The sequence below is a fragment of the Carcharodon carcharias genome, chromosome 3 (assembly GCF_017639515.1).
Source record: "Carcharodon carcharias isolate sCarCar2 chromosome 3, sCarCar2.pri, whole genome shotgun sequence".
In the NCBI taxonomy this organism is placed as follows: domain Eukaryota; kingdom Metazoa; phylum Chordata; class Chondrichthyes; order Lamniformes; family Lamnidae; genus Carcharodon; species Carcharodon carcharias.
The window spans coordinates 227,920,038-227,932,529 of NC_054469.1; the positions used below are offsets into that span (position 1 = coordinate 227,920,038).

At 44.3% G+C, this 12,492-nt stretch overlaps 1 protein-coding gene across 1 annotated transcript in view; it reads right to left on the bottom strand.

The window, feature by feature from the left end:
* Positions 1-437: 437 nt before the first annotated feature.
* Positions 438-12,492, bottom strand: part of LOC121276094 (myosin VIIA and Rab interacting protein) — a 382,543-nt gene continuing 370,488 nt past the window's right edge. The window contains exons 18-19 of the mRNA XM_041184031.1: positions 3,708-3,829; positions 438-477 (exon numbers count right to left, since the gene is read on the bottom strand). Of these exons, the coding sequence (XP_041039965.1) occupies positions 460-477; positions 3,708-3,829 (140 nt within the window). The 3' untranslated portion in view covers positions 438-459. The remainder of the gene's footprint in view (positions 478-3,707; positions 3,830-12,492) is intronic.

Here is a 12,492-nt window from a genome sequence, read left to right on the forward strand (position 1 = left end):
AGCAACCAACAATATGGCCGAGGTACAATTTACCTCCAACTTGTTTTTTGACAACCATTTTTTTTAGTTGAATAAGATAATACAGACCTTACAAATAACCTTGCTTCCAACTACATCGAGTTTGTGCTACCATATAAAGACAAAATCACGCACATGACGACCACAAGTTCTGTACAGCAAACACGTCAAAGTGCTTTTCAAATGGTGAGGGCCAATGTTAGGGAGGCCAGTCACCATTCTCAAAAGGTCTCTTTGAAATTAAGGCAAAACTTTTTTTTTTACCACAGTAAAGGTACAATCCTGAAGGGTCACAGAGTGAATTCAGGGAGGTATCCGGTGAGAGTCCGTTCATATGGGATTTTGAGTAGTGGCAGGATAATAATTTCCATGGCTGTTATATCAAGGCACTCTAGTGGACAGCCATAGGCAGTGAGTTATCTTCAGAGTGGTGTCCAGTTCTTAATACGGTAAAGACTCCTGCAGCAGAGGAGAGAGAAAGAATTCATTGACCAACCGAGGTTTAGAAAGGAACTGGAAATCTGAAATAAAAGGCAGAAAATGCTGGAAATACGAAGCGGGTTTGGCCACATCTGTGGAGAGAGAAACAGAGTTAATGGGGTGAATTTTCACCTTGGCCGACAGAAGAGTGTGAAATAGCGTGCGATGCTGTCAGGCGAGTGTCCCGATGTCATCGTGCGATATTTCGGTTGGTGGGCGCACGCGGGAGTCAACAGCGTGCTCGCCGACAATTAAGAGGGCTGCTAAGTCCATTAATAAATTAGTTAAATAAAATTTTTCAATCTGAATAGGCCAAGCAGCCTTCTGATTTTTGAGGAAGCCTCGTCCACGGGCGGGATGAGGTTTCCGATCTTAATTGAAAAATAAAATAAAAGTTTTCAGGACTCATTTTCAACATGTCCCTGCTCGTGTGACGGACTCCTTTTTCCTCCTGTTGGGTGTTTTCCTTTTCTAAAAAACCTTTAGTTTTAATGTGGAGTGTCTTGCTCCCCGAGGCAGCTCTGTGCCTTCAGGGAGCTGTGAGCACACCCGCGCCTGTGCTGACTTGGTGCCCACCCTCCTTCCTCCCGATGTTTCAGGTCGATGACCTCTCTTCAACACAGAAGGACGGCGCCTTACACGAGTTCCAACCAAACATCCCATTGACCTTCCGCAGAAACTGTCGGACCTGCTGAGTGTTTCCAGCATCGTCTGTTTTAGTTATAAGAAAATATCATGCAAAGCAGCCTTAGGCGGCTCCTTCAGGCCGGGACCTTTCCAGCTCGTGCTGGGTGGGTGTTCAGACAGCCCCCTGGATTTCCCCCCTAAACAACGGTGAACTGTGCTAAGGAGTATTTTTAAAAAAAAATGCAATTCATTTAACTCAATGGCAGAATCATTCTCTGCTCGGACATGGTGAGACCACCTCCCTGCGTCCTCCACGCTGTCGGCATAGCCCCACATTGTTGGGCCTTCCATCTCCTCACTCAGCTGACCTTGGGCATTATTGTGGTACTTGGTAATGTAAACCATCGCTGAGCAATCAACTACTTTTGGAGCATATAACATGCAAAGGTTTATTATTAGGGTTCTGATGAAAAGTCATTGACCCGAAAGGTTCACTCCATTTTTTTTTTTGCCATAGATGCTGTTTGATCTGCAGAGTATTTCCAGCATATCTTTGTTTTTATTCCAGGTTTCCAGCATCTGCAGTGTTTTGCTTTCATATTAAGGTTCATTACTTGGCTGCACAGCACCACACTGGCAATCTTTTTTTTCACCTTCTTGGCTGCATTTAGCTTTTGACAGTGCACCAGAAGGGGGCTGTATCTGCACGCTGAAACATTTGGGTTAAAGGCCAACCAGGAGCTCAGAGCTCTATCACCCTCATCATAGGGCTAGATTTTACTATGGGCCCCAAGACCCCGGCTTTGGGGCCAAGTGGGGCTCTGAGCCAACGCCTGCTGGAATCACGCCCGCTGGCACAACTTTCCCGGAGGCAGCCTCCCGACAGGCCTATTAAGGATGACAGGCAGGCTCCACCACATGGCCTGCAGCTCTGGAGACTGAGGCAGGAGAGGTGGGTGCTGCTGAGGCAGGTCCGAAACTGCGAGGGCGCCTCAACCTGGAGGTGTAATGCGCGCATCAGCATGGGGAATACGCTAACGTCACATCTTTGATCAAAGATTTGGAATGGGAATGACTGACCGGGAAATAGACCCACCGTGTTCTACAAAATATGCGATGAACTGGTGGGAATTGACAGAAATAAGCATTTGGTGCCCTCCAGCAGTGACAACAGACGAGGGAGTCATCCACACAAACTACAGAGGCCATTTGTTCCCAAGATGCCGTATCAACGATCTTTCTTCCCAAGGACAATCCCTCAGGGAACAAGTTGCCAATGGGATTAGTCGCAGCCCCATCACTTGAAACCTTCAAGACCCATCTTTATAAGTTTCTCATTATCATGACCACCCGATCAGCAGGTCACATCCGGCAGAGCTGGTGCTAACCACATTCATAACTGTTGGTGGAATATGGATGTTAGTCCGTGACGCCAACCCCACAAAAGCAGAAGCACCGTTGAAGGTGTCGTGAATTTAAAAACGGAGGAGGATCGAAGCCAGTAAAGCCCCTGGGAGCAGAGGGGGAAATCCCTCTGGAAGATTAGTTTGGACCTGGAGGTGCGGCTTATCATGCCTGTGACCCGCTGGGGCTTGGAGCGTCCGGCTCTGAAACCCCCCCGCCACCCCCTCACCGAACCTGCTACAGGGAGGCCACGTCCAGTCAGCAAAACGCCAGTGAGGCTGCAAGATTGCTCCTTATTGGGGCTTTAAATGATCTCATTTGCCTCCGTGGTGAGGGCTGCAATCCCAATCCTGTTCCCTGCCCACTTCCGGTGGTGGGAATGCGTCAGGAAGCAGTCCTGATGAGGCTCCTCCATTTTCCTATCGCTGCTCCCCCCCACCTCCTCCACCGCCAGCTCCCCTCCCCCCCTCCCAACCAACCAAGCCTCAATCCCATCTCCATGGCACTGAGACAATGCAACCCGGTGTGCCAGTTGTGAAGGTTCAGTCTCAGTCTTTTGACTCAGTTAATAATTTTATTTAGTTAAGGAAAGCAGAAAAGCTAAATTAATAGCAGCCACTGTGACCTAATAGTGTGCACCAGCTGTTGTGTTATACTGGGAAATGGAAAACAACAGCCCTATTCCAGGACAGGATTAGACACGATTTTAGATTTGACAGAGGTGTTCAAAACCACGAGTGGTCTGGACAAGATAGATAGGGAAACTGATCCCGTTGGTGGAAGGATTGAGAACAAGAGGGCACAGATTTAAGGTAAATGGAAAAGGAAGCAATGGTAACATGAGGAGAAACTATTCCACGCAGCAAGTGGTTGGGATCTGGAATGTGTTGCCTGAGAGTGTGGTGGAGGCAGGTTCAATCAAGACATTCAAGAGGAATGTGGATTATTATCTGAAAAGGATGAATGAGCAGGGATACAGGGAGATGGCAGGGGAATGGCACTAGAGGCAGTGCCCATACAGAGAGCTGATGCAGACTAGATGGGCTGAATGGTCTCCTTTGTGCTGCAGCAATAATTCTGTGATTCTGTGACATAGCCTTCCCAATTTTAAATCCCCAATACAATGCAGTCAGAGCCCATTTTTGATTAATTTTAAATCATAAACTGAGAAAGCTTACTGCAGAATCATCAACAATGCTTGTGTCTTCCTTTAGGTTGTGCCGTGATGTTGTATCTTGTAACAAGCCATTCCTGCTGTATGTCCTGATAGACATGCCTGGAGCGTTGTTAACTGTCTCTCCTGTAACATTCAGATACAAAGAAAATCGTCAACAAAGGCACCTGAGCCACCTGAATGTAAACATTCACTCCTTCCACCACTGACGCACAGTGACAGCAGCGTGTACCACCTACAAGATGCGCTGCAGCAACTCGCCAAGGCTCCTTCAACAGCACCTTCCAAACCCATGACTTCTATCACCAAGGAGGACAAGGGCAGCAGATACATGGCGACATCACCGCCCGCAAGTTCCGCTCCTAGCCACACATGATCCTGACTTGGAAATCTATCACCGTTCCTTTAGTGTCGCTGGGTCAAAATCCTGGAACTCCCTCCCTAACAGCACTGTGGGTGTACCTACACCACAGGGAGTACAGAAGGCAGCTCACCACCACCTGCTAAAGGGGGATTAAGCATGTTCAACAAATGCTGGCCTAAACAGCGACACCCACATCCTGTGAAAGAACTTGTAAAAATAAAAATTACTTAGCTGGAATGTGAAGAAGAGGAGGCCAAGAGGATCTTGCACTCCCAGGGCAAACGCAGTTCTCAAAGCGAGGAGTGAATCAGGAATAGATCCACAACTCAGTGTCAGCCACAGCTCAGTTGGTAACACTCTCGCTTCCGGACCAGAAGGTTGTGGATTCAAGCCCCACTCAAAAACTTGAGTGCAAAAATCGAGACAGACTCTCTCAGTGCAGTGCTGAGGGCGCACTGCACTGTAGGAGCTGTCGTCTTCGGATGAGGTGTTAAACTGAGGCCTTGTCTGCCTCTTGGGTAGACCTAAAAGATCCCACGACACCATCTTGAAGAAGAGCAATGGAGTTATCTCCAGTGTCCTTGTCAATATTTATCTTTCAACCAACATCACAAAAAGAGATAACCTGGTCATTATCACACTGCTCCTTGTGGAAACTTGCTGTGTGCAAATTGGTTGCTGCATTTCCTACACTACAACACTCACTACATGAAAATGCTTCATTGGCTGTAAAGCGCTTTGGGATGTGAAAGGTGCTAGATAATTTCTTTTTACAGCATTATAGCCATATTTCTCCAACACACGGTTCAAGCATTTGCAGTTATGTGTCCAAAATGTGTTCTCACTGCAATTAGGCCTTATGGCTTTAAGCTTCAAAGGATAGTTCACAGAACTTTTAAATTATTTCCTTAATATCCCCTTCCTGCCTGGACACTGGTTGATGTGATTCTTTTTCTATGAAAAATCTCTGTATGTCAAGTGATCACCAAATCAAATACAGCAATCAACAGGGACGTGTGACAGCATCAGATCTACCAGAGTTATGGGGGCCTTAAGGATTAAAGAATTTACGTAATTTACAGGAAGAAAGTTAAGAAGAGTGTGGCTGCGTGGACGGAGGCTGAAACCAAAGTGTAAGGGTAACTGGATGTTTTCTGGATAGGCAAGATGCAGGTAGTGCTGCAGGAATCTGTTCTGGGGACCCAAGTTGTCTTCCATTGATTTCAATGATTTGGATGCGGGCGGAGAGGAATTAGATCAAAGTTTGAGGAAGCAGCAAAAGAGTTGGCATGGTGAACCATGAGGAGGAATTTAGGAGACTCCGGGTGGACCTAGGCAGAGCAAGCAGGTAGGTAATCGATGCAACTCAATGGGCATGTTTCTCCTGTCGGTGAGCAGGGGGGCGGGGCCCGCTCGCCAACTCGTCAAATGATGCGGGGCCATGTGTCCTGATGTCACCCCGCGTCATTTAGATTTTCAGTTCTGTGCGCCTGCCGAACTGTCAACGGCCTATTAAGGCCATTAAAAAACTAATTAACTCGACTGATGGACCTGCCCGTCCAGCCTTGAGGTTGGCGAGCAGACCGGGAGCCCAGGCGGGCTTCTGAGAAAGCATGAAACCCCATCCACGGGCGGGATGAGGTTTCGTGAGGGCTTTTAAATGTTTAATGTTTAAATAAAAGTTAAGGACATGTCCCAGCTCATGTGACAGCTTCACATTGAGGGGACATGTCAGGGAATTTTTTTTTTTTAGTTACCTTTCTGTCAACTTTTTATTTGGAGCCGATCTCCCCGAGGCAGCACTTTGCCTCAGGGAGATCTGTGCGCTCTTCCGCGCGCACGCCTTACTTGGCCCGCCCATGTAAAATGGCGGGTGCCCCCGCCACTCTCGGCCAGGGGTGCCGATCGGAAGGCCGACCATTGGCGCCCGCTCCCGCACTTCCCCCCCCACCCCGATGGGGGGGGAAAATGTTCCCTAATGTAGACAAATGCAAAGTTGTATCGGAGAATAGGAGCTAACATAAGTAAGATTCTTAATGGAACCGAGGAACAGAGAGACCTGCACAGTTGACACATCTTTAAAAGGCAGAAAATGCCACAGAAAAGTAAAGAGGGTTGTCATGTTTTGAGGTTTTTGATCATGTTTACCCTCATGGAAAAGTTTTTATGATTGAGTTACGTTTAAGTGTTTTAAACAACATGAGTTTGCCTAGATTCAAGAAGGCTGCAATAGGTGATCTATTAAAGCCAGGCATGAAAACTGCTACCTGTGTCAACAAGGGAACGATGCTGAGCTACCTTTGAGATGGAATATTGAGTTTTGCATGAAATTGGTTCCAAAGAACAGGGTCTGGTGTGGCGGGTGGTGGGGAGACAAACAGGGGTGGTTGGGGATCCAGGAGCTGACTTGATAAGCAGCTCTTCTGAGCAACCCTTTTGAAAGGAAGAGGCTGTCAGGAAGCAAATCACAACGTCCTGTGGGAAAGGAAACAAAAGACCAAACACCCAGATGTTGAGATCAGCTGGTGAGTTTGGCTGAGATAGAGACTAGTAAAGTATAAGCAGATTATATTGAGGAGAGAGGCAACAAGACCCCACATTTGCCTTGGTCCGCCTTGATGCTAAATCAGACTGAAAACTAATGCATTCAGCTGACTAACCATTACTTTGCTTATTCACAAAAGAGAAACACAAGTTCATTTAATTAAATGAGATTCAGTTACTTGTTAGAATCATGTCTCTCAAGTCTGAAGTTTTCTTTTACAAAATGGAAGGACATGGCATGATCGATCTGGATGCTAACCTGGGATTTCTTTTTAAAAAGTCATAAGTTCATCTTGGAACTGTAAACAAGCAGGCCTCTTCCAAGTAATCACCTGACCTGTATGGTGCTTGAGAAGGAGCTGTTTGTTTGTGTTGAACTGCAAAGCGCTCTACTTAATGATAAGCTGGAAGGCAAAAGGCAATCTCATAGGAGAGAGGAAAAAACCAAAATTGTGAGCCTGCTTGTTTTGAAGGGCAGTTTTGTTGAAGAACAAGCTGAGGAAAGAAGGCCACCTTGACTGGTTCCCTCTCTCTATCTTGCCTAAAATTCTGGGTGGCTATCAATGTATGACCTGAGAACCCTCATCTGAGTGTAACTAGTCTGCATTTGGACCTGCACAGCTGAGACCAGTTGGTGAGACCTTCCAGACTTCCACAGGGACCAGCAGCCCATCTTCACACGAGGGAACTCCCCTGCAGACTTTATCTTTATTTTATAATACCCATTCTCCAAAGTCCATCTGTGCAGAGAGACAGGTTGTGTGTGTGTGTGTGCATGTGCATGCGTGCATTGGGGGAATTCTTTAGGAAGAGAGATAGTTATTCTTCCTGATTACAATTGTGTGTTAACCAGTACTTGCAACTTGTTAGAGGAAGTTTTGTTTTAAAATAAATTAATCATTCTGAATTTTTGAAAGAAGCCTGGTCAGTCTCTTTTCTTCTGGGTGCTAGAGGTATAGGTACACAATTGGCCATTTCAGTGAGGAATTTAAACATTTAAATTAAAGGTACGGCCTGCGGAGTAGTGGGGCTTGATAATCCACACACTCCTCTCATCCCGGTCGTAACATACTCTTCAGATTGAATTAATGACTGAAGGAAAAATGCTTAATAGTTTTGATCTGGCTTCATCTCACCAAGTGTTTCTCAGTTCATCTTCGAAATGGTCAGGAGAAGTGAGCATGGGGGTGTGAGCGGAAGTCAGGATATCCAGCTCGGATTGCAAGGGAATCTTGTTGTTACAATCCTTGACTTACACCATTGTATAATTAGATACTTGTATGGATACACTTGAGTGTAAGATGCTCAGGGTGCTTACAGGAGCGACTGGCATTATTATGTCTGACAGATTATCTGAGGCAGATCGATGACTTACAACAGGGATACTGGGATTTTTATATATGGGGAAATTGAATATTAAGGGAAAGAAGTAACATTGAAATTGTACAACATATAGGCTGGATCACAGTTGGTATAGTAGGATGTGAGAAGTGTGAATAGGGTGCAGAGAAGATCCACAATGATTGCCATGACTGAGAGGTTATAGTTATGAAGAAAGGTTCAGAAAATTGGATCTTTTCCACAGGAGCAGGGAAGGTTAAATGGGACTCTTGTAGATACTTTCAAAATTATAAAAGGTTTTGAGAGGGTAAATAGTGAAAAAAATTACTCCCCCAGTTTGTACATCGATAACAAGCAGGACAGATTGAGGATTATCTCTAGAAGAATGAAGGAAGAAGTTAGAAAAGAATGTTTTCACACTGATGATTATTAGAATATAATGTTTTACCACAAGTGGCTATGTTTGCAGATGAAACTAAGCTACACACAATTGTTAGGATTGCAGAGAATGGTAAACCATTGTCAGCAGATCTCTGTGTGTTGCGAGAACGGGCTCATGTTTGGCAAATCCTGTTTAACTTAGGAAAGTGCAGTGTCATACATGTCCGCAGGTCTAATGCTTGCACATATATATATATATTCCACAGGGAATGTAATTGGAGCCGGTAGTGAAAGAAAGAGATTTGGTAGATAGAGTGCATCAATCGCTAAAGGCTTATGATGAATGCCATGAAGCTACAGCTACAGCAAACAGGGAACTAGGTTGCATTCACAGAACATTTAACTTTGGAAGAACATATACCATTTTGGCCTGTTACAGAACGTCAGTTTAGGCCACAATTAGAATTTTGCATCCAGTTCTGGATCCCTCATGTGACAGAGAATATTGAGGCTTTGGTAATGGTACAGAGAGGTATGGGTGCGTAGCTTCAATTTCCAAATCTGAAAAGCCTTAGCTCCCCGGATTTGCTTAAGGAACTGAGTTTAAGAATCTCAGAAAGTCAGAGACTCAAGAGCTTTGACTGAGGTTTAAAAAATATTGAAGGGGCTAATTATTTCAGTTGGGTAGATTAGGCAGGAACAGGGGCTGCGCTTGCTGGTTAAGTAAAGGGAGAACTAGGTTGGATGTTAAATGGTTCTTCTACAAGAGATTAGAGGACTGTCTTCAGGAGCAAGTTTGGTCTGTTTGTGGCTGGGCTGGAGGTTACCTTGAACAAGAAGTCAGTGCCCTGTAGTATAACTCAGACTCAATCTGACCTATCAGACCGATTTCGATCACCAAAACAGGCCCCGGAGGAATTTTTGAGAATTTATTTTTAATCCTAATTGGCTTGAATTTTTAAATCTGGTTCTTTTGGCTGACCCAGGAGAAAGGCTAGGGCCTGCTGCGTCGAGTATCACAACAGTATCAGACAGGCTAGATGGACCACTTAGCATTTTTCCCTCTGATGTCATTATATATTCAAATTGAGGCAGAGTCTACAACAAGAAACTGGATAAGTGTGAAAAGAGAGACTATAAATCAATATTGAGAAACAGCAGATAGATGGGATTAGAGGAAGTAGCTCCATCTTAATGATGTAAATTATCTTCTTCTGAGCAGTAATCTGCCATTCGTAAAGAATTCATAAGGACATAAGAAATAGGAGCAGGAGTAGACCACATGGCCCATCAAGCCTGCTCTGTCATTCAATGCGATCAAGGCTGACCTTGGACTTCAACTCCAATTTCCCACCTGCTCCCCACATCCCTTAATTCCATGAGACACCAAAAGCCTGTCTATTTCAGCCTTACATATATTCAATGATGGTGCATCCACAACCCTCTGGGTTTGAGAATTCCAAAGATTCACAACCCTTTGAGTGAAATAATGTCTCCTCATCTCAGTCCTAAATGATTGGCCCTCTTATCCTGAGACTGTGCCCCCATGTTTTAGATTCCCCGACCAATGGAAACAATCTCTGTGTCCACTCCATCAAACCCCTTCACCATTTTGTAGGCTTCAGTGAGATCGCCTCTTATTCTTCTGAACTCCAGAGAATATAACCCCAGTTTACTCAATCTCTCATCACAGGACAACTCCCTCATCCCAGGGAACAATTTAATGGACCTTCGCTGCACCACCTCCAATGCAATTATATCTTTTCCTAAATGTGGAGACCAAAACTGCACAGTACTCCAGATGCAGTCTCACCAAAACCTGGTACAACTGTAGCAAGAATTCTTTATTCGCCCAAAATGATATTTTTTCTGTGAATCTTGAAGTGCATACATGCAGATGTGTGGTAAAGTGGAGTGCTATGTGCCTTTAAGAGAATGTAGTTAGTTGACCACGTGACTGTACTGACCAATCGCTAGAAGACGTGGGCTGCTTGGGTGACTGTAAGTCTAGAGCTGGAGGTGATTGAAGAGGCACCATGGTGTTAGCGCTCTGTTCTTGCACACTTGGTGTTAGCGCTCTGTTCGTAGTTCCAATAAACTACCAGTGTTTGTTCAGTTAATCGGTTTCTCTGCCTACATTGTTTCAAACACTGACTAATGTGTTAATATTAAGGGCGTAGCTAGTGTTCACCAGACAGCGAACCTGATAAACAGAAACATAAAAAGGTGGTACAGCTGGAGGGGCAAAGACAGAAAGCAAAAGGTGCAAAGAAAGACGAGAAAGAAGTGAGAAAACAAAGAACAAGGGGCACAGAAGTGGACAAGAAATAGGCTGGAGAGGCCGCAGCAAGAAAGTAGAGAATAAGGGAAAACTAAGCTGGCTTTCGGATATTTATTTTCGCTCCAGCAGGAAGGGGCTGCCCTGGGTAAAAGATGAGTGAGGACATCCACATCCTCTGCTAGGAGTTAACAAACTGTTCCTGGCTCAAGCTGGGGTTCTTAATTCTTGTGTAGTTCTAGCTTTGATGCACCTAAGGACCGTCTGAATCATGAATTTATCATTACATATGGCGCAGGGAGTTCGACAAAAGGTGCAATCTTTCTAGTAAAATGACAAGCTTTCTATGGAGGTCATTAATCAGATGAAAAATCATCTTGAAATGGCTACTAATGAAAGGTGTCCTACTTTTAAGTAACGATTCAAAGTCAGTGTGCAACACTGCAAAAAGCATCTTAATTAATTGTTAACATTAAGAAGCCTCTCTTCAGACTTAGTGGAGTGTCTAATTAATCATTTTGAATTCCATTTACAAAAAGGTTAGAATCATTAACTATCAAATGTCAAAAAAGTGCAGTGAGACAGGCACCAATCTACTTTACTTCAGAAGTGACGTGTGGTATTTTTAGATAACTGCTAAACTTCCAGAGTTTATCGAGTTTTGAGCTTCTCGTGACAGCCTAAGATAGGTTTCTGTAAGAGAACCTTGCCTTTGTAAAGCAGAAGTTGTATCTAGTCATTGGACTGGATTTAACAGCACCCACCACCCCCCACCCCCACCCCCCCCGCCCCCGCACACCCCACCACCCCTCAGGTGTATTTTCGGCAGGGTGGTATGTAAAATATGACAGTGGGTAGCCCACCGCCTTCCCACCCACCCCTGAGCTGTCCCTCCATAGTACACTGAAATTGGCAGCCTGTCTGCCATTTTTAAAAAGATAATTAACAGGCAACTGAGCTTGTTAACAACCCGCATATTATGCTGCCCATCACGTGATCACATAATAGAGCAGGTGTGGGCAGGGGGGCGGGGGTTAGTGCACCGTCTTTTTAACCCAAATGGTCAAAAGGCGGGAAGAGAAGGGGTGATTTAACCTGAATGAGCATCTACATTGAAAGTCAGGAACAGAGTTTTTTTGTCTGAGATAAGTACAGGTTCCTGATTTTAATCTCTTCAGTGTTCAAGCTAACACTTCTAATAGCTCTTTCAATGCAGAAATTTTCAGGCAAACTCCACAAACTTTGCACATTTGTAACCAATAAGAAAAATCTGTTTCCATCACTGCAATGTTGAGTATGGGAAGCTACTGACATTTGTTAGATCTGGAGCAAGTACTTAGATCTTCACACTGAGAAACATTACTGCAAATTAAATTCACAAAATGAATCAATTTGATCCTATAATCAGAGATACTCTAATTTTTATGTAAATGAAGTAAGTAATTCAAGCTTTCTAATAGGAACTATAAGTGATGCTGGGATACAGGGGTTCTGTTCAGTATTTATTACCCAACTGTGAACCAGAAAGCAAACACTCTTAAACTGTTCGCTCTTTGTTAGATCTGCAATTTAACTCCAATGAAATTTTATTATTAGAAGCATAACTTTTCCTATTGAGACTTCTGCACCATTAGATTATGGTTCTATTAGTAATTACATTTTGTGGAATGGGAAAAAGAGTTTTCCTGATTGATAAAAAACTGTAACAAAAATAAATCACACAAATAAGGAGACTGCTGTTTTGATCCTACTTCATAACTGTGTGGGAGCTGCTACATGTTGGAAATCAGGATAATCTTAATGTAATAAAGTTACACTTGTGGAAAACGCCACAATGATTGCATTAAAGAAATGCTTGATAATGTCTAAGACAATGAGGGA